At 39.8% G+C, this 21,843-nt stretch overlaps 1 protein-coding gene across 4 annotated transcripts in view; it reads right to left on the bottom strand.

The window, feature by feature from the left end:
* Positions 1-21,843, bottom strand: part of ids (iduronate 2-sulfatase) — a 164,665-nt gene that overhangs the window by 49,972 nt on the left and 92,850 nt on the right. For 3 of the 4 annotated variants that reach the window (XM_041048261.1, XM_041048266.1, XM_041048265.1), the window contains one exon: positions 19,590-19,721. In XM_041048261.1, coding sequence (XP_040904195.1) covers positions 19,694-19,721 — 28 coding nt within the window. In that variant the 3' untranslated portion in view covers positions 19,590-19,693. Of the gene's footprint in view, positions 1-19,589; positions 19,722-21,843 lie in introns of those variants that run through there. The other variant, XM_041048263.1, reaches the window with a different exon arrangement.

Raw genomic sequence — 21,843 nt, forward strand, 5'->3', positions numbered from 1 at the left:
GATTTTTGCTAAAAATACATGGTTATGTAAGGGAAGTGTTCCAAAAACCTGGGGTTCACCACCTTCTCTGTTCCCCACAGACCACTCTCTCCTTCAGCCATTACTATCATTGTTTACTTTCAGCTGTCTCATATTTTAAATACCACAAGAAATAATCTTGAATCAAATCCACAAGCAATAATTCTGGCTATCAAGACACCACTGTTCATAACAGGAGTATAGGAATGTTAGAAGATTAAAAGTAAATTTTATTGGGATCCATCCAATGACACTGTAACAGGACATAAATGCGTTTGGCCTTTGCAGCGTGGTGTGGTTCAGTGGGTTGCTTGTCATAAACACTGCCTGGATAAGGAGATCAATTCCCAGTGGGCTCACCTACGTTAAAAATGAATGCACTCATGAATGAGAGTACCCAGCTAATGGCATATGTTACATCATATTAGCCTTACTATAAATAGAAAAACTGTTAAAGGTTGCCTTTATGAGCTCTGGCTAATATTGCAGTTGTAATAGACAGCTGATTTCTCATGCTTTGGCTGGGTCCTTTTTGTGTGTCAGTTTCCTACATAAACTGAATATAAAGATAATCATTCTTTGTTTATTTATAATTTCATATTTACCAGTAGACATGTTTTTGAGTATATCTTTCCAAATACCTGTGACAAATATAACATGTAATATTTCTACAAACCCCTGAACTTAAACACCTATAGCTCAATGATCATATTCACTTACTTTCAGTGTGTTAAATATGGAGATAGAGCTGGAAGGCTATTAGCTGTTTAGCTGCTATTAGCAGGCAAATCTTTGTACTATTTGTCATGAATTTTGAAATATATTGACAAAGGCTTATTTCTGACTGTTTTCTAAAAAAAAAAAAAAAAAAAGCTTCTTTTTTAATCAAATTGTTCCCCATACAGACAGAAGTTACAGCCAAGCCACTGGCACATTAGAAAGTCTAATCTGACATACATGTAGGGAACAGTAAATAGTCGCAGATAAACATTTTATGGGAGTTTGAAGATCTGGCAGCCTTTTCCAGAGCAAATTTAAATGCTGCTAGAATTCATTCAAAATTCCTGAGTAAAAGTAACTACTTAAACTCAGCACTGAGTTGATTCAAAGAGGCCGAAAACTTTCCATATATTCTTTGAAACTAAGTACAAACACTTAACTATTTTAATAAGGATGGGATTATCGGGATATTGGTTTCAGTGGAAGACAGCATGTGTTGGAAGTGAGGTAAACAGTGACTGAAATGGAAACTGTCAGAGAGCCAGGTATGATAAGAAGCCTACATCTAAATACAGGATTGTCAGTAATCTTAAACAAACCATTCAGCTTCATTCATCAAATCTGATATTTTTACATTTATTACTTATCTCTCTGTTATAAGTCATGTTTTGAAGATCCGTCTTTTCTTGCCGTCACTTTCCTCATTCCTCCTTATTTATATATAATTTTTGTGATTTTCAAAGAGTGCAATGAAATTATTTACCCTGTTATTGTCCTTTACCAGCTGCCCAGCTACTCTAATCACAGTGCAGGAAAAGGACCTCAGCCAATGCTCTTTGCAGTTTCAAAAATGACCTATCAGCAATACTCATTAAAACCCAGTGGGTTTCTTTGGTGGCAGGCCATGTGTCAGCCTCACTGGGGGATGCTAACGAGTGTTTTTCTTTGTGTTTCCAGTCATCTGGAGTCGGATCGCAGCGCGCTGAAGAGGAGAGAGTGGGAGAGGAGGAACCAAGAGGTCCAACAGGATGAAGACCTGTTCTCAACCGGATTCAACCTGTTTGGAGAACCTTATAAAGTAAGAGCAGCTGATTAATGGATGGTTAAAAATTTGATAAACTGTTATTTAATAGTAAATTATACATAGTTCAACATTTTCAGAAAAACACTTGCTTGTTTTCTTTCCATGAGTTATATGATAGGACTCATTAAGCGAGCTGGAGCTGGGAGGTGATTAGTCTTGTGTAAAATGAATCCACCTAAACACACAAACTGTCATTGTTAGGTTTCTGTTTGTGTACAAATTAAATAAATGAGATACCACATGTCATTTAGTGAGCTTTAGGCATGTTTTCTTTTCAGAAGCAGGGGGAAACAGTAAAAACCAGTAAAAACTTACTGGCCTTTTCATTTAACTCTCAAAAAGAGTAAGTGTATCTCTCAAAAAACATTTCTTTAACACTTTAAAACTTAAAGAGCATATTACACAAATGTAAAGTTGTATCTTTAAATTTAAGGATTGAAACACAAGCTAACAGAAGCCTGTAAGCTAATGTCAGGAAGCTGCTGCACAGCTTTTTACAGCCGAGCTGTGATTCTTTACACTGAGCGCTGCTTTCTCCACACAGAGTGCCCTCTCATTGCTGTTTAGGAGACAGCTTTATATTTCGCTGTTAAGTTTTGATTGATCTCTGCAGGCGGAGAAGTGGACAAACCTGACACCAGAATTTCATTTGGGCAAATGGAGTGAATTTACGGCATCTTAATCAGTGGGGATGGGCCAGTCTCCTCTAAAGCTGCCCCACTTTGTGATTTAGGCTCATATGAAACAATTTTGCCTTATGTAAGCAATCAATTTAAAGAGATTGTTATTGCTAACCAACAAACATTTTTTGTACTATAATTCATTTTAATGCTGTTTTTGTGGCTGATAATGCTAATGAGGGATCATGGATCATTATAGCCGACTGCAATCTTTTGTTTTTTCGCCTCATGTTGTCCCTCTGAGACCAATAGTGTAATATCCTCAAGCATAAGGTCCTGGTCTGTTCTGAGGTACTTCAGACGGCATCACTTTGTTTCTTCTTTAGCTGAATGTGAACTAGCCATGCATGAAGTCCATGGCCACTCTCCTGCCCCGGTGTATAAAATTGATTTTGGTTTGTTAACTCTCATTTGCTGCCGCCAGGCACTTCAACACTTGGTTATGCCACCAAGTGTATCGACCTTGGAACAGCCCAGCTTTGAATCTTGACAGAATCTGTTTAACTGCTGCTGTGTCTGAACGCAGAGGACACGAGGGCTTCTCACTGAGACGCTGCTCGAGGTTCAGGGGGCGATTGGCGGCACATGAGAGGCTGTTCTGATAATGAATCTAAATAGGTGCCTCCATACTCCGGCTAACTGTTTCCAACTAATTAATGGTGCTGAGGTGAGGTCAAGATGTGTGTGTGAGAGGAGAGAGCAGAGATGACTGTGGGCTGGGCTGTGTAAAGGGTGATATTTCAGACATTGCTGCTGCTATTTTAATGAAGCTTGAGAAAATGATGCATTGTGGTGTTTGTGTTAAGTTGCCTAAACGATTATAGGGATAAGATCCAAATAAGAAAATAGTTTGTCCACTCTGAACCTACTTTTTGCATTTTTCCAAGTAGAAGAGTGAACAACATTTTTCAGGTGCGCCTCGTTAGGATTGCTCATCAATTAGGAGGCAGGTTACAGGTGTGAACAAAGCTTATTGCCCTTTAGTTTTAGAATTAATCAACTGTCACTAAAGGATTTCGTAAGATTTAAGATTGTCTTTTTTCAGTAAGAAAATATACCTGCTTCTCAATGCATGAGCCTATTTAAGTTCTATCTTTTGACACAGCTACTGAATTTATACTGAAAGATAATTTCAGTCATCACACACAGTTCGACAGTAACATGGAGTTTTTAAGAGTTGCAATAAGTACACAATTTAAAAGCATTTACAAATAATACAAGTTAGACCTCAGCTCTTACAGTACTTGCAATGCTCAAATTAATTAAAGGCAAAAAATGAAAAAGATATAAAGTATAGTTTTGGTGTGTGTCAAAGCCCTCTTCTCAGTTTGGATTCTTCCTGATCCTATCTCCAACAAGAACATCATTATTACACCTCTCTGCAAGACCCTGGATTATGTCCATTATGTTTTTGGTCCATTGCCATTGTTTTAAAAATTCTTGTTTTCCACAACATCTGTGCATGGCAACTATAACCATAGTTATGACGAATAAATTATGATTCGTTTAAGGACAGGATTCCAGGATTGGCACTTAGACAGTTGACATAAATCATGAGGTGCACAACTGTGCAATGTGGATGCAGCTCCTATGTATACTGGGCTGATTCTGTCTCATCATGTCTTCCTTTGACCAGACTGAAGTATGATGCTGCACAGAGGATTTCTGCATCTAATTAATTACAATCATTAACTTAACAGGGATACTATAATTGAAGGTAAAAATAATTCAGATAAAACTTGGAGCAGTGGTACATCTTATAAATGACTGGCCCAGGGGGGTGACTTCATCATCTACAGGGGGACAACATGTTTACTTGTTTCATATTCCAGCTCTTTCCAACTAATCTATTTCCTCCGTAGACCTCTGCAGTTTATCTCAAGCTTCTGCTAAACTTGAAAAACGGCTTTGGCACACCTTGCTACTTTCTTCTGCTGATTTATTTGCCACACTAACAATTTCATTTTTTTTTTCTGAAGGCGTTGCTTTTCTTCTTACAATTCAGTGGATTTACCAAGGCCTATACACTCTCACTGCACTTTCTCTGTGTCTAAGTGCTGACTGAACTTAGTGCACTGCTCCTTCAGAGATCTATATCAGCCCTTTTTCATTATCACATAGGATTTATGGAACTTTTATCACTCCAGGTCTCTCTCTTCTTCATTTTTTCCCATTTTCTTTCTTCCATCAGTCTCTGTCTTTTTCTCTCTGTACCTGTATATCCATCGTGTGTCCGTCACTGTCTGTGTCTGTCTTTCTGTCTCCCTCTCTCTACAGCGTTCATTTTCTCTGTCAGCTATTAGCTAATCCCTCTTCTAATCCTGTTAAAGAGTGTTATGCTGTTAGCAGCTATTTGGGATGATCTATTCACACACACACTAACACACACACACGCTCACACACACACATAGGTATTCATCCTCTCCTTCTCCTCTGTTTTCCATTTTGCCTCTCTGTAAATGTGTTTTCTGTTCCTCTTCAGCCACCAGATCTTTTATTCATGAGCCTGAGATGGAGAAGAGATGGGCTAATTTATTCACAGCTAACTTTGGCTTGCCACGGTGTGTAGTGTTTGTGTGTGCGTGTGTACACACAGAAATTACATCTGTTAAGATTATTTGAATGCAGTTCTCTGCTTTCTTGTATGAATCTTTTGTAAATAAGACTTGATTCTTTGCTCTGTGTCATTTTGGGGGTATTTCATGGTTTTCCTGCTTTATTAAAGTGTAAAAATGACGAATACAGTGAAGTGAGGAGGGACACGCTCTAAGAGATGAATGTTGCTTCCAGTCACATTGATTTGAGCTGAGGTTTTTGTGGCACACAGAAACATAAGAATTTGTCATATTAAACCCAGGTCAATTTGTGGTTTATAATCAGAGCAGAGGTGTTTTTAGTCCTGTGGAAATCTGCCATGTGAAGTAAAAATCCTGCCACATATTACATATACCATATTTCATCAAAATGTCTTTTCAGGCTTCTTTTCTTCCTCCTCCAGACTGAGAAGTTTGTTGGTTGTAGTGGAAATTATTAGAAAGAGTTGTAAAGTTTTAAAAGCACATTATGTGCAGGAGGAGTCTTCTCTGGTTATTGATTTTGGTGGTTGTTAAAAAAAAAAGAAAAAAGTACTTGAGAGATAAAGTGGAAGTTATGTCTCAACCACTAGATAATCCTGGGGATTTGATCCTTAAATTTGAGTGAAACAAACCCGTCCATTATCTTGCAGAAATGTGCTGACTGTAACATATGTTAACATATGTAGGGTTAAATTACTTTAATCACAAGGTCCAATAGGAGTCAGGGTGTAGATCTAGAATGCTAATATATGCTAACCTGGGTTGGTAAACCTGCTAAACAGCTCCTTATTAACATTGTTACTATGAGTGTGTTAGCATGCTGACGTTATCACTTTGCTCAAATCACTGCTGCTATAAGTGCCTGTGAGAACGGCCTCTCAGAGCCGTTAGAATGACTGAAGATGTTTAATCTTGTTTCATTATATTTTGACATTTCATTGACTAAACAATTAATCGGTTAATCCAGAAATAATTGGCAGATCATGTTTAAGAATACTGGTATTTCAACATGCCTGAAGGGCGTGTGACTTCTACCAGAAACACACCATTAATTCCAGTTACACCTGGTTCAAATACGACTGTCAAACCGACTCGGTTTTGAAAAAAGGTTATTGCAATATAGCAATTACCATCAAATGATACTTACAGTGCCCTCACTGAGAATCACAAGTGTCTAACACTAACACAAACACACACAGGATTCCTCCTCAGTAATAAGACCTCTCCATGGATCATTGCCTGTTATTACAGTATTATTTGGTTACAGACAGAAACTGTTTGCAAAGGGAAAACAAAACGCACACAGACATAAGATCTGTGCCTTCTCAAGATTTCAGCAATAAAGGATAAATCCATCATGTTCATGAACTGATACGTTTTTCTTTGAATCTGCAGGTGATGTATAAGATGGTTTTGTTACAGTGAAAATAAATGAAGTTTAACAGTTGACTCTGACAGCCTCACATAGATCTACATGATTGGTGCTATGTTCTGCTGTAGTCAGTGTTGTATTGGGATCATTCATAATTATTACATTTTACTCTTTGAGAAACATTGCCTAAGACTAGTTAATCTCCTACTCCCTATGAACATAAATTCATTATTCATGAATTCATTAACCTCTGCAAATACAGCCAATTTCACCCTGTCATGAAAATTAGATAAAGGTTCTAATTCACTCCTTCTTAAACAGTACGTTTCAACCTTTAAACCTACTGTAACTGTATTTGACACTATCCCTTCATGTTAGCACAGGGGTGATTAGCAGAGTGCCAGCTGTCAACTACCTCACCTTTATGGCCGAGATTATCTATTGATCAATCCACAAAACTTATGTAGAGTAAAATTACAGGGTCATATTTCACACTGATCTTACTCAGTGTTTCCAGTGTTCATCATTTGTCCGTAATTCATCATGAAGTGTCACGATTAAATTACAGGCTGTAGATCTTGAATAATTCACACTTTGTCATGATTAATAGTCGTAACACAATTTGTTGCATAGTTATACGTAGTTATATAAAAATCTACTAGTCTTTGCTTTATCCACCTCTTTCATGGCTTTTTGCAAGAATCTGGTTCCAAATATAGAAACTGCTGAACCCACTGCTCACTGCCCTTGTACTTTCAAAAATGCCAAATGATCAAATCATATACTTATATACATATATATAGTGAAGAAACAGCCAATGATTGACACAAAAGGTACGCTCAAGCTATTCTGAGGAACATCTCAGTATTACACGGTCATATGTCAGTAAGGCCCGCACTGTCCTCCAAGAGATGATTTCTTGAGAATCTGGGGTCAGGCTAATAATGATTCCTGCTCCATTAATTTTCCTGCTCCATCCTGGACTGGACCCTCTTAAGGGTGGCATGTGTTTAATTAATCATCTCGTCCTGATGTCTGGTCAGTGGTCACCCTGTATGTCTCTCACTGTTCCTCTCCGGATGAATAAAGAGGGCTTTTCATTAAGTGTGGAGAAAATGAAAAATGGAAGACTTAATTAATACTGTTCTCTCTCTCCGTCCCTCCTGTCTTTTTTGTTCTGTCCTTTCTCCTTTCAGACTAATAAAGGTGATGCGCTGGCCAGTCGCGTCCAGAACACGCTGGGCTCCTACGAAGAAATGAAAGACTTGTTAACGAGCCATTCCAACCAGAGCCACTTGGTGGGAATCCCCAAAGGCAGCAGCGCAAACAACAACCTGCAAACCCCGACCACTTCAACGACAGAAAGACCAGCAATGGACTCCCAGCTTTTCAACGAAACCTTAAGAGGAGGAGCAGGAGGAGGTGGAGGAGGAGCAGAGGCAGGTGGGGACAAGAGGATGGGAAATGCACCTTCTTCTTCTTCGTCCTCCATGCAGCCTCCCGCTTCGACCACATCTTCATCAAGCGCATCAACAGTCCCACATCAGAATTCAAAGAAGTCACGAAGCTCCATGGACTGGTCGAGGGGAGGCCACGGACAGAGTACCCAAGGAGCAGGCCTCGTTGTGGGGTTAGGGCAGAATGGTCAGGGGCAGGCTGCAGGAGCTACCAGTGGGAGAGGGAAAATGTCCTTATTAGAGGAACAGCAAATGCAAAGGCATGAAGAGCTGTTTAGCTCGCTGAAAGATGAACTGGGTCTGAAAGGAGATTCAAGCCCTTCTTCCTCCTCTTCATCTTCCTCTTCCTCTTCTTCTTCTACAAGAAGGCACTCTTCCCACCCCTCCAAAACCCTTCCTCTCCCAGGTAAATATTACCTAAAAACGCATGAGAGGAATAGTTTGACATTTTGGGAAACAAACTTATTTGCTTTCACTCTGAGAGTAAGGTGAGAAGATTGACACCACCCTCGTGTCCATACGCTAAACATAAGGTTACTAGCAGGCAGCTGGTTTAACAAAGACGTGCCAGCTGTTTCCCTCTGTTTCTTCATGCTAAGGTAATGCTGCACTTGTACAATGTGTTGTTCACATCTTTTGTTTTTCCAACTTGGGAATGTTCACACATTCCAAGATGGCAAACGCACACTTTTAGTCTTTTAGCCTAAATATGCTAGTATTGCAGCTTCGTGTATTAGGAGCCATTTGTTAACGAGTGACACAGCTGCCAGAGATCATGACTTTGCAGACATGTTATTTTTTTGTTGACACATTTGTAGTTATTTTTATCAAGTAGGAGAGATATTCACTGTCAGAAATTCTCAACATCCATCTCAGAACTACAACTAGGCTGCCATGAACATATTTTTCACATTCAGTTGTTCATGATTATGGTCTAAGTTAAAAGGCGTGTGTGTGGAATAAGCTAATGGGTCGCTGTTCATATTTAGTATTCAGACATGAGAGTGGTGTCTATCTTTTCATTTAACTTTTATCAAGTGAACGAGAATGGGAATAAATGGGTTTCCCTAAACGTGTAACTATTCCCTCTAAGTAGTGCTGAATATCTCAGAACATGGTAGAGGAAATTTGTCACAAAACAAAACTGTTCTGTATCACCTTTTAGGAGGGATTTTTCAAAATGAACATGTGCGTCTGATGATAACCAAATCTTGCAGCTGATTTCTAAACCACCCAGCAACCCATAATTTGTTTTGATTGTGATTGGCTCCATCCATCTGCGAGAGGGACTTTTTTGGCATTCAACCTTCATTAGATTTTGACAGCACAGAGCAAAGCAATATTCTGCTATAACAGGTGCTGCTTTGGTGATTCTTGACTTATCTTCTTGGTTTTCTTCTCCTTCCCTTCTCTTTCACAGATGGTGGCAATTTTCGATCTTCCACCATGGACAGTGGCCATTTTAAGTCTTCCACTAACACAGAAAATGGTGGACATTTTAAGTCATCCCCGTTTGAAAATGAAACAGGTTCTCACCTCTCAACATCCTCCTCCCCGCTGGCTTCCACATCAGTTCTGACGACGCCTACACCTGGTCTAACCACTCCCACATCTGGACTAACTACCCCCACCTTCCCACCTGGTAGCCTATCAGGGAAGCCAGTCGCAGTTCAGCAGAAGCCAACAGCGTATGTTCGACCAATGGATGGCCAGGACCAGGCACCTAGTGACTCTCCACAGCTTAAACCCCCTCTAGTGGCCACAGAGGGATTCAACAGCAGTCAGGCTTATGGAGGAAACTCTGGAAATGTGAAGAATAAACTACCAAAACTGAGTCTGAGCCACACAGGGGAGGTAAGAGAAAAACCATTGCGACATAGTGTATATGTATATGACTTAGATAGATATATATACATCAGTATTTAACACAAGTTAAGTTCAGAGCTGGATGCAGGAGCCATAGCGTCTGTACAGACCCTTATATTAAAACACATAGCCAGAAGATGCAGTACAATGTGGAGATGGAAAAAGTGAAAATAAAAGAATTCAGCTCCCCCTGAAACTACATATTGTCATTTTAACATTTCTGTTCACATAAAGAAACTGCAATATTACTACGCCACCACGTTTATTTGGTTTGATATAGCTAGTTAAAGCTTGATACGAAGCTTTTTAAATAAGTCACAACCCATTAGTCTCCATCTTCAGCAGCACTTTGGGCTACACCCCAGTCAGTGATGTAATGACAGAGGTCTTGCTTTTGACAGATGCTATGCTAAACTGCTGTGCCATAACGCACAAACGAAACAAAAGTTTTAACCAAATATAACAGAATTTTAGATTGTGTAACTATCTCATAGTACCCTGGCAGAAAGAAAAGTTTTTGGAACAATCCCCAGCCTGTTATGACTTAATTTTACAGCTCTGTTATTTCCCAATAATTTTCTAATCAGTTTTTGAACATTTCCATAAAAGAAATATATAATTTGGTACAAACGACAGAGAAAACAGACACAAGATTCACAGACTGTTATTGTTGTTTGCTCAGCTATTTATATGTCAAGTTTAAAAGCAATTACTGAATCATTGAATCAATAATTCACTCAGAATTGAGTGACTGAAAAGAAGAGAACCGGTTTACTACAAATACATATTTATTCATTTTCATTTTGCCATTAGAAATTTTACTTTTTTAAAATGTTGAGTTTTAGACGGGTTGAGTAGTTTGACTTCTGATATTGGGGGTTTGAGGGCATGTTTGCACTTTTTTAGATAAAAACAACAATGCTCTCTTCTTTAAGGAGATAAAATTAAAACTATTGTATTAGTTTGTTAAATAGAATCATGGTGAATATTCACACATTTCTGTAATTGTCCTCAAATGAATCTGACAGTGACTTTACTCCTCCACAAGTCTCTCACTCACACTCTCTGAATCTCTCATTTCACTCTCTGACCTGCTCTCTCTCTCTCTCTCTTACCCTCCCTCACTTACTTTCCTTCTCAAAACAGCAAGAAACACCAGGCTTGATGATGCGCGGGTGTGTGCGTATGTGTGTACGTGCTGTGTGAAAGTAGTTGACAGGCGAGTAGTCATCCATATCGAGCAAGCCAGCTGTTCCTGTGCTTTGATAGAGCTGGTGTGTGTGTTTCAGTGTGTGTCTGTGTGTGTGTAGCACTCCAAATGAGCCTGAGATGGAGCTTTGAGCATATGGCGCCGAAAAGGAAAAAGCAAGGGAGACAGGGGAGAGAGGGAGGGAATTAAAATATACTTTACTTTCTTATGGAGGGTGAGAAAGAGAGCACAGTACATTCATGGCCATGAGTGGTTTCTTTCACTTTGTTTCACCCACACATCCGAGGATGCTCCGTTATCGCCTGCTTACCGTTTAGTTTTCATTCTCTGTCATATTTATTCTGGCGAGGGTTTATTGGAAAGAAAATGTAAACTCAATACGGACGGTGGGGGAGGAAGAGAGGGATATGAGAGGAAAAGGGGGAGACCGATGATGAGAAATGGGGTGGGGGCAGCAGAGAGAGGAAGGATGGATAGAGGAAGACAATGACTGTCTGATTACAGCACCTTATCATCGCTGTATTTGTTCTGGTTAGATGAGTTATTGGATGTGTTCTGCAGCTTAAACAGCAAATAGCAGCAAATCCGAGGATTGAACCAAACAGCAAATGAAAGACTTGGAGAATCCCGCTGCTCATTTTATACCAGCAAACGAGGCTCAAAGTGGCCACATTTTACCCTCTGATTAGTGAGCCTGCAAACTGAAAGTCTGGCAACATAAAGTAGTAACGGTGATAGTCCTAATGCATCACATGAATGCAAAAGCAATAAAAGAAATTCCTGTGTAGTCAATCAACATGATTGACTTTCCCTGTAACTGTTTTCAGATTAGTTCAGGTGCCATGAATGTGTATGAAATACTCGATATTTGGCTCACAGCTCTGCTGTTGAGTGTTAAGTGATTTTGCGTGTGTGTGTGTGTGAGAGAGAGAGAGAGAGAGACTGTGTGCAATAAGCCTTTTAACTGCTGTGGAAGCTTTCTGTTAGCACTATAGAATTATTGATTAGAGGCCTTTATTCGTGTGTGTGTGTGTGTGTGTGTGAGAGAGAGACAGAGAGAGAGAGAGAGAGAGAGATAGCACTATTGATCTTTTCCTAACAGTTACAGTAGGCTTAAATCTACTCCTACACACACACGCACGCACGCACAAACATTTAGTTGTTGTCAGCAGCTCAAAGTGAGGCAACACATGATTTTACTTTGGATTGATCCAGTGTGAGATATTATCACGTTTAGTCGTTGCTATTGTATTTTCATTACACGCACAAGCAAACAACAGTATGTTGATACCTGCTGTGTTAAATGCATCAAGGCAAAAATATATAATATTTTTATTAATATTCCTGACGAAATTAGCAACAATACAAGTTAAATAAAAGAAGCTTTACTTATTATTCATTACGAGTGTAACAGTCAAAAACCCAAACCTGAAAGCAAACAAAGAAAGAAACACACCAACTGCCTTCAGATTCAGATATTGCTGCTGATAAGAGCTGTGATACTAAATCAAAACATAAAGTTGTGGGCCATAAAACCAAAACAATGAGCTGAAAGATGTCCAAAAAATGTCCTTTGTATTTTGTGTAAAAAAAAACAACAACTAAAAAATACTAAATTTTACGTTATCACAAAGTCATGATAAATTCAATAGGCTTATCAAGAAATGTCGTAGTAAAAAAAGAAAGGTCTTATTTTCGTCCTCAAAGATCTAGCAGAAGAAGATACATCAGAGAAAAATGTGTGCTTTACGGAAACACTTGCTTCACATGAGGTCAAGCTGTCACTGTGCTTTTAGTGACATCAAATTGCTTTGAGTTTCCACTGCATCTCCATTCAGGTAAACAACACTCAAGTCAAGTGGATATACAAGTATATTTGCAAGGCCCTGCCAGCGAAGCTGCAAGAAGGTAAACATGGAGGTGACAGGTGACATTTCCAACAGTACTGTGACAAGTTTCATTTACATGTAGTTCAAAGTATAGAGTTGATGTAATTTCACACTGATTTGAAGGCCTGCTGTGGTGTTTCCATCAGGCGTGTGTAGAGGTGCATACAGCGCTTCACTACTAATGTAGCGGTAAATAAGAAGCAGGGTAGACTAAGACCTCCAGTCAGTAATCACCGTGAGGCCAACACCAACCAAATCAATTCCGCTCTCAGAGAAAGCATTCATTTATGCCTTTTTGCATGAAAAGATCCTGCCTTTATATAATACATGAACTTGATAAAAGGAACGTGGGAATATACATTTATAAATATTGATGTCAGGCTAAGAAGCTGGTTAAACTGAGTTAAGATGGACTTCCTCTCTGCTACATCCCCGCCTCTTGCCCTTTAAACTGTGGTCTGTCAAAGTTCTTTATGTCTCAGCAGGAGCTGGTTTCTCGTCCTATAAACAGCAGAAAGCACTTAGCTGGAACAGACTGCTGAACAGGTTATGGAGGGACAACTGGACAGGATGATGCCCGGTTCACATGTAGCTGGAAACATTCGATGGCATGCACATACATGACAGGATACGTAATTTACGTGATGTAAATTAGAGTTTAAAATTGTGCAGATAACTACAGTTATAATTAAAAGGACCATCTCTGCCATTTAAACATCTTCATACATTTATGAAAGTGCAAATGTTGTCACCTGATTGTCACCTGAACTAGCTGCTAATATACTACCTGCTAAGTTTTGTTCTGGTGGGTTAAATATGTAATGCTAGCATCTGCGCTGTTGAGACTTGAGGGGAAGCAGCTATTAGTGTTGCTGGAAGGTGCCAGATGATGTCATATCCTAATTTGCATATTAATTTGCGACATCAAACACCTATGACTTTGGTAAGCCAGTGCAAATCAGCAGCTGATTTACTGGCAAATGCCTGTGGAGTCATTACATTAAGGTCCTTCGGCCATGGTTAGTTACAGTAATTTCTAGCGACATTGACATTGCAGCCAAAGTAACTAACTTTCTTATCAGTGGACACAGCACTTAGCTGCCTTGTTAAAGTGAATGGTCCTTTTAAAAGTGTACTAATCAATATTTTTATTCAACGGTGGATTAAATGACCGTGACCACACCCTGCAGCTCCCCTCAGCTTGACAAAGTGATTTTGCGTCTTTCAGCTCATTGTTTTGAATTTAAGGCCTGTAGCTTTAATGTTCTCACTCTCGTGGCTCTTATAAACCCTGTTCCATACACAGACAGTCAGCAACCAGTCGGTTTATGTAGTGGAGTGTCTAGCAGCTAAAGAGCTAGATGTTTACCCCATGACTTGGGGGAGACCAAAGCAGAGTTAAAATGCTTGTGAACTGACATTGCCTTTGCCAGGTGGAAGCATGACTCTTTGCTAACATGAAAAAACATTTGTAAGGTGATAGTATGTAAATGTTATAAGTTATGCAACTTCCAAACAATCAAGTAATACTGCTTTTCGCACACAGTTATGGACTTAATTTTGAGCACAGTGTAAAAAGAAAATACCCCTGCAACATACCAAAGGAAAAACCATGAGCGACAACCTCTGCAACCACAGTGAAATGGTCATGTTTGGTCTGTTCATAGAGCGAGGATAGGATAGGGATGAGACAGCATCAGAAGAGGAGAGAAAAAAAGATGACAGATGAATGTAAATATATTTTACTGTGCCAGTGAAGCCTCCTTGTTTTGAAGTGAGTGGAGAGTCAAAACAGAGGAATGGAGGGAAATATTGGAGAGAAAACCACCACAGATGCTACAGTGAAGAAGGAATGCTTATACTAACTAGCTGAAATTAAGTCAGTGGCTGCAGTAGTAAAATATCTAAATTAACATGAGACATATCCATGGAAAACTGTTTGTTTTTCAGTGAGCTATGGATTCACCGCCTCAGAATAATTTACTTTACATAGTGAAGTACCTCACATAGAAGTCAACAAATGCTTAAGGAAGCTTCCCCTGTTTGTACATTCATTACTGTAACAGTGCAGATGGATAGTCAGGCAGACGCAGAGGAATAACGGTAAAATGTGCAGAGAAGGGTGTATATAAAATTACAGTCTATAGAAAAACCTCCTCTGAGGAAATAAAGAAGAGGCGAGAGAATGTGGTGACGAGGGAAACAGGGATAAAATATTTTCTCACTTCCAGCAGAACTAGAAGAGAGTTATGAGGAGTCTGCCAATGCAGCAAACAGCTGGCTTCATTTGCATAATACCCATAAGACCTCTCTTTCCCTCAGGCTGCCTGTCAACTCACGACCGAGACGTACACGAATATATACACACACGACACCACCATTCACAGTAACAGTGCCTATGTATTTATAGGCACCACGTCTGTTTCTTCTAGAAAGGAGTGATACTGTATCGAGCCTCTCTGTGACTGAGTGAAAGCTTTTTAACACTTATATTTATTTGATTTTCATGAAGCCGACTAATTGTCTCTGCAGAGAGAGGGAGATGAAATGATTTAGCTTTTATGCTGACAATAAAAGGATCATAAAATCATCTTCTAGAAACAAAGAATACAGACCAATGAATCAAACTACCCTTGAGTGGCTGCAGTAAGACAGAGAAGAGGGTGCTTGGGGAGAAATATACTCAAAGCCAAATAGCACAGGGGAGGTCTCCCATCAGCAAGGTGCTGCTGGGGTGTCATCACAGCAATAGCTGCCCTGCGATAAGAGAGATCACAGAGGAGAGAGGGCAGCAGCCTGGGCTAGTCTCTGTGGGATTTAAAGCTCAATATTTTAACACTTAGATCATCTCCACTTTTGTTAGAAGATAATCTGGAGATGGCTGTGCTCTGTGATAATGAGTTCTTGTGAATGTTGCGGAGTTAGATAACAACACGGTGATGTTATGTCATGTTATGTGACAATGTACAAGCAGCAAGAAAGCGAAAAGCATGTCAGCATCAGCAAGAACATTGCTGACAAAGTCAAAAGTACATCGCTACATTTCTCTTTACATTTCACAGATTGCTTTTCCCTTAGAGAGGGAAACACACACACACACACACAGTGGCAGTTTTATGATTGCGGTTGCCACAGAGCTGTTAGTTATTTAGTGTTGCTGTTTATAACAGACATAATATGATTTTAGATTAACTGTTTACCCTCAGGATTAACATTATAGCTCTGTTTACTGGATTAGCCGCAACGATCAGCATTGATCTCCGGTGTCACTATGAGAGGTTGATAGTGTGTATTATCACCCCTCAGAGTGCTGTCATCTCACTAAGTAAATCCCCCTTTCAAACCATCTGAATTAGACATTTTTCAAGAGTCTGGTCAGATAAAACTGCTCTTATTTAAAAAAAATTCCAGCTACACAACGCTGGTGAATCTGAGGTCTGCAGTTCAAATCGGGGCAGGGCTGGGTACTCGACACACAGCGGCTCCCGGTGATCGTTGGCCAGGGGTCGCAGCAGTCAATCCCTGCACTTTCACAGCAGCTCCCACATCATCTGCTGAAGTGATTTGGTGGCAGAGTGTGCCGGCAGCAGCATGTACCTGTATCTGATGTCATGGGTTCACACAGACAAGACTTTAATTCATAGTTTAAAGCCTGAGTCTGTGACATTTAATAAAAGAATTATGGGCCAGGGTGGAAGAAGTATTCAGATCCTTTTCAGTAGAAGTAGCAATACCACAGAGGAAAACTAGTCTGATCCGTCATAGGTAAAAGTATAATATAAAAGTATACATTCAACATGCAAATCAAAGCAAAATGCAATGAAAGTTGAGAGGACATGCATTAACAAGCATAGTTAGATAATCTAAACAATAGATCTTCAAAAACAAAAATCAAATTTTACAGAATTGTAATTTAGTGCAAAATTCGAAACAAATTTGCATTAATTGAACTATCAGAAACTCTTGATATACAGTGAATATTGGGATTGTGGGGTTTGTAATCCAGCCCTAAATGATGATATATTTTGTATTAAAAACATAATCTGCAATGACAACTGTCAAATAAATGCAGTAGAGCAAAAAGTATAGCACTTGCCTCTGAAATGTAGTGGACTAAAGGTATAAAGTAGCATCATAAATATTCTAATTAAGTACTAGGTCTTCAAAAAGGTATATAAGTACAGAACTTGTATAAAAAATCTTAGTAACTTTCCACCACAGATTTTTGGGTAAATTGATGGTTGACAGCCTGGGCTGAATCTGCTGCAGTGATGATTTGTTTAATTGCAGCCAGAGAAGATTGTTTTATGCTGTATGTCCCACAGCCATGATACACAGTTAGGCTTTGAAAAAAAAGTAAATCCACATTTCTAATTTCCCCCTGCCCTTTGTTCATTATACCCTCACTACATTATCTCCTCTGATCTAACTAGAGCTGCCTGTTCTGGAAGTACATTTATTATGTCATGTTCTCACGTGGTGCCAAATAAAGTGGACTGCCTACTCTCACTGAAAAAATAGCTATTTTATATTGTTCCATTGGTAAAGTGATAGGCTACTTCACATAATACATTTACAGAACTTAGTATTTGGAAATACACTGATTAAACTTTTTAGGCAATTTAATAAAAGAGGGAAGTCCTCAATATTTCATATTATTTCCAAATTAAAGGTTCTTTCATGTTGTCTTGAACATATTACTGATATGTGACTGAAACCGACATGCTGCACAGTTTTAATGCAATAATATTAATTCCCTGGGATGTTAATGCAGTAAAACATCCTAGTCAGTACTTATACATCTTGACTAGTAAAATATAATAAATTACAAGGCAACTTCATTTTGAACAATAAAAAACTGGTCCAAACGGCTTATAAAATATCTGACTATTCCATAACAGCTTATGTCTGGTGCCCATAAAAATATGGTAATAAAAATCTTTATTGCTCTTGGCATTACAGAACAATACATGGAGAACCCCTACTGCTAGCTCTTTAGTATTATTCATTAGGTTCTGATACAGGCCAGTGGCTGTGCCTAACTTTGTGTATGTGTTTGTGTGTTTGTGTGTGTGTGTGTGTGTGTGTGTGTGTGTGTGTGTGTGTGTGTGTGTGTGTGTGTGCGTGTGTGTGTGTGTGTGGTAAGGCCTTTTAATAAAAAATGCCCCGCTGGGCTCTGTGTTGCCAGTTTGCCAATCAGAGCATAGCCACGATATGCAAATCACACACACACACACATACACACACACACACACACACACACACACACACACACAAGCAAGCACATGCACACACACAGTGGGAGAAGGAGTGTTTTGATCTACCAGGGCCATTACAGACATTTTAAAATCCTATGAATATAAAAAAGAGAGAGAGGGAGAAGGATGGAAGTGAGTGCAGGAAGATGAGAGAGATGGGTGAGAGTGCATCAGAAACAGAGAGAGGGGACAGAGAGAGGGAGGAAAGATATGACTGGGGAGGAAAGTGAGAGGAAGCCACATTTTCTGTTCTTTCTCTGTGTGCAACAGTTTATTATTTAGTTCTTGGGGAGACTGAACGGGAGAATGCATCAGAGAGATTACATGGAAGATAGACGATTAAATGGCTCTCTCAGTCTTTCCCTGCCATTTGTTTTGCATTTTTCAGTTTCGTGTATCGTTCCTTGATATTATAGGAGTCTGGCAGGGAGAGATGAACCTCGGCACAACGCCTGAGATTTATGGAAATGCTCGGTATCAATAAACATGAAGCGTGATTGGCTGATTGAACAGAAGGCATCCTGCAATCAGAACAAATGCCTCGTCATTGTTAGCTGTGTGTGCAGACGGCTGCATCACTGATGATTTAAATGAACATAAACACAGGAAGAAGCAGACGCTCACAAACTCAGTCAAACAACCTTGAATGAAGACTAACAAAACAGCGGGATTTGGTCGATGTGATAGATTATTAGACTCCAGGCATCAAATCATCAGCTTAGGAAAAACAGTGGTCACATTTGATGCCTGACCCTTATTTAACATTAGAATTTATTTAATTATTTTGAGGAGAGGAAGAGGAAGAGGCAGCTAATAGGGTGATTAAGAGGGAGGAGAGCTGCTGTTGAGAAAAAGACTTTGTGTTGGATTATTTTCTCCTCTTAGGAGCTTACAGAGAACCAGCCGGTGTTTTACACCTCAGCTCTTAACACCCTTCAAATCCTCTGATTTAGACTTAAACAGTATAGAGAGGGAAGAGAGAGGGAGGAGTGGAAGAAGGGAGGATGAGGAAGCAAGGGGTAAGTGGGTGAAAGAAGGACAGGAAAAGAAAAAGGGGTAAAGAGGTGGAGGAAAAGAATAACAGGGCTAGACAACAGATGAAGAGGCAAGGAGGGAGATTAGTGAGCGTTCATTTACAGTTTATTCTGTTGAAGTAATCACACGTTCTCTAGCACAGAAAACTGGGTTTGTTTGGAATAAACAGAGGAAAGAAGGCAGAGAAAGAAACTTATGGACAGATAAATATATCAAACTTTGAGGTGCTATTTTTTTCACTGATTAAGAAAAGAGCAGAGGCTTAGACTGACAGAAGTGTGTGCTCTTTGTTTGTGTGCAACAAGCTTGCTCACTTGTCATCTTGCGAGTGTTTCTGCGCCGCCGTGGTGTGAAATACTGCAGCAGTGCTTTTGGCTGGAGTGTAAACACACACAGCTTACCTGTGAAGTCACATAGGTCTCACCTCATTTTATAGCTCTGTGGTTGTCAGCGTCCGGGCCGAGGGCCAGCGCTGGCACCTGTGATGCTTCTCAGATGTCTCTTCTGGGTAACCTGTACAGATGTAGCTTATTCCTTAACACGTTTTATGGTATTTCTGGGGAAAGGCAGAAGAGAAAGGACAGAGAGGAGACGTCAACGTGGAACCAAGTCAAAATAATGTACACATAATAGTTCAAGTTAGTAATCAGAACAGACTCACAATGCTTTTTACACTTCCTCCCTAAAATCCTCCTTTCACATTAACATTTGAAATGTTGTAACATTTGTTGTATGTTGTAACATAGCAAAAATTTTCCATGCCATTCCAATTTCCAAATGCTCCATGTCAACACTTTAGCACAACGTCTGCTGAATGATAGCAGGCCACTAGCAGGCAATCTTATCTCAGCAAGCCCTTTGGCAATTTACCGCTGGCTCTGTTGTCCTTAGCATTTTGAAATATGACATAATTCCTTTTGGAAGATGAAAGTTGGTCTCAGAGTGTGTTGCTGCTACTTCGTTTGAGATGATAAAGCTGAACACAACATAACAAATACATATTTTGTGGGATGCTTTAACAACAGTGCTGCCTCTGTGGACTTTGGGGTTCTTGTACGCACAGATATAAAACCACATTTCAATGAAAATGAACTGATTTTTAATATACATTGCAGATTGGATATCAAGTCAATTCCATTTTTTGCCCCTGTTTGTGGACCTTTGAGATTATTTTGTCACCATACAGCCAGGTACAGTTATTCTGCAGTGTAATCACCAGTGCTGAGCTGAGCTGCTGATATCAGCAAGAACGCTGCTGTTCCAGAGGCAAATAGTCCTGTAGTATAGTCTGGACTCCTGAGTTGAACTTGCCAAGTACAAACTCCCAAGTTAGGGAGTCTGGGCCTGGTGTAGTCTGTGTTGAAAAAGCCCTTTGGTCACTAAGTATATGACCCTGCTTCCTACTGTTAGACTATGATTGACCATGTCAAAGATGAAAAATGGTTAGGTAAAAAAGTTATGCTTTATTTCAGTTTAGTGCTGGCAGAACAAAAAATATGCTGTTGACATGTTGACAACCTGAGCAAGTGGCTCATTAGTTACTGGCTGAAGACTAACGTTAGCCACTTGTTAACCAGGAGTTTGTTTTTAGACAGAGGATGAGCCTTGTGTTTCATAAAACACTTTGTGTTGTCTATTGAAGATGAGATGCTCCAAGATGAATACACTAAATCTGAAGAACCACCAGGAAAAAAGAAATAATTTGGTCGAAAGTACGCCATTTATTTTGTGGACAAAGGAGATTTATTTGGTCCACTGGGAATTACCTGTGTGTGTGTGTGTGTGTGTGTGTGTGTGTATGGATAAACATACAAATGCATAGAGGAACACACACACACAGCCACACGCAGTTGATGCCCCATTGTACTGCTGAGGACCCCTCCACCTCCCACCCATGCCCCCCTCCCACCCCCCACCCTCAAGAGCCACTTATTTAGTTGGTACACAGACATCCTGCTGAGAACCACACACAGACAGACCACACACACAGCGAGCACAAACACACACACTCAAACACATCCTGCCAACAGAACAAATCAAATATACTCAGCTTGAATTTTGCTTCTACACATGCACACACACATCTGTCAATCATTCTCTTTTCCCTGCTCAGCGAGGCTGCTGTAGCAAAGTGTGTGTGTGTGAGTGTGTGTTTCCACTTTCCACTAATTAAAACAGAGGTGAGTGTGCGCCTATATAAAGCCCTTTTCTTTCCATTAATATAGCTGCGTGTGCGTGTGCATGTGTCACATATATTTATAAAAGGGGTTTTATTTGCCAACTGAATGTGTGTGTATGAGACAGAGGAAGATAGAGTGTGTGTGGGTGTATGTAGGAGGTGTTCTGTTCGCAATTAATCACAGTGGTGAATCTCCCTCCCCTTGTCGTATAATGGAGATGTCATCCACAGCAGTAACTCCACTGTGCTGCTCTTTGGCTGCTGGTGCACTAGTTGTTCAAGTATTGTTGTTTATCTTAATAGCATTTAATTAAATGTCCTCGAGGTTGTTGTTAATATTATTATACTATATTGTGCTTACACCCATAGGCTGCATTGACAGTTTTACAGCATGAGATAATAAAACACCTTTGCTATAGGTGACCGAACGGCACACAGGCCTCTTGGGTATGAAACTGAGCAGCTTTCAGTAGATTCTCAGTGGCCGAGCTGTTCAGGA

Source organism: Toxotes jaculatrix, chromosome 10 (genome assembly GCF_017976425.1).
Source record: "Toxotes jaculatrix isolate fToxJac2 chromosome 10, fToxJac2.pri, whole genome shotgun sequence".
Lineage (NCBI taxonomy): Eukaryota > Metazoa > Chordata > Actinopteri > Toxotidae > Toxotes > Toxotes jaculatrix.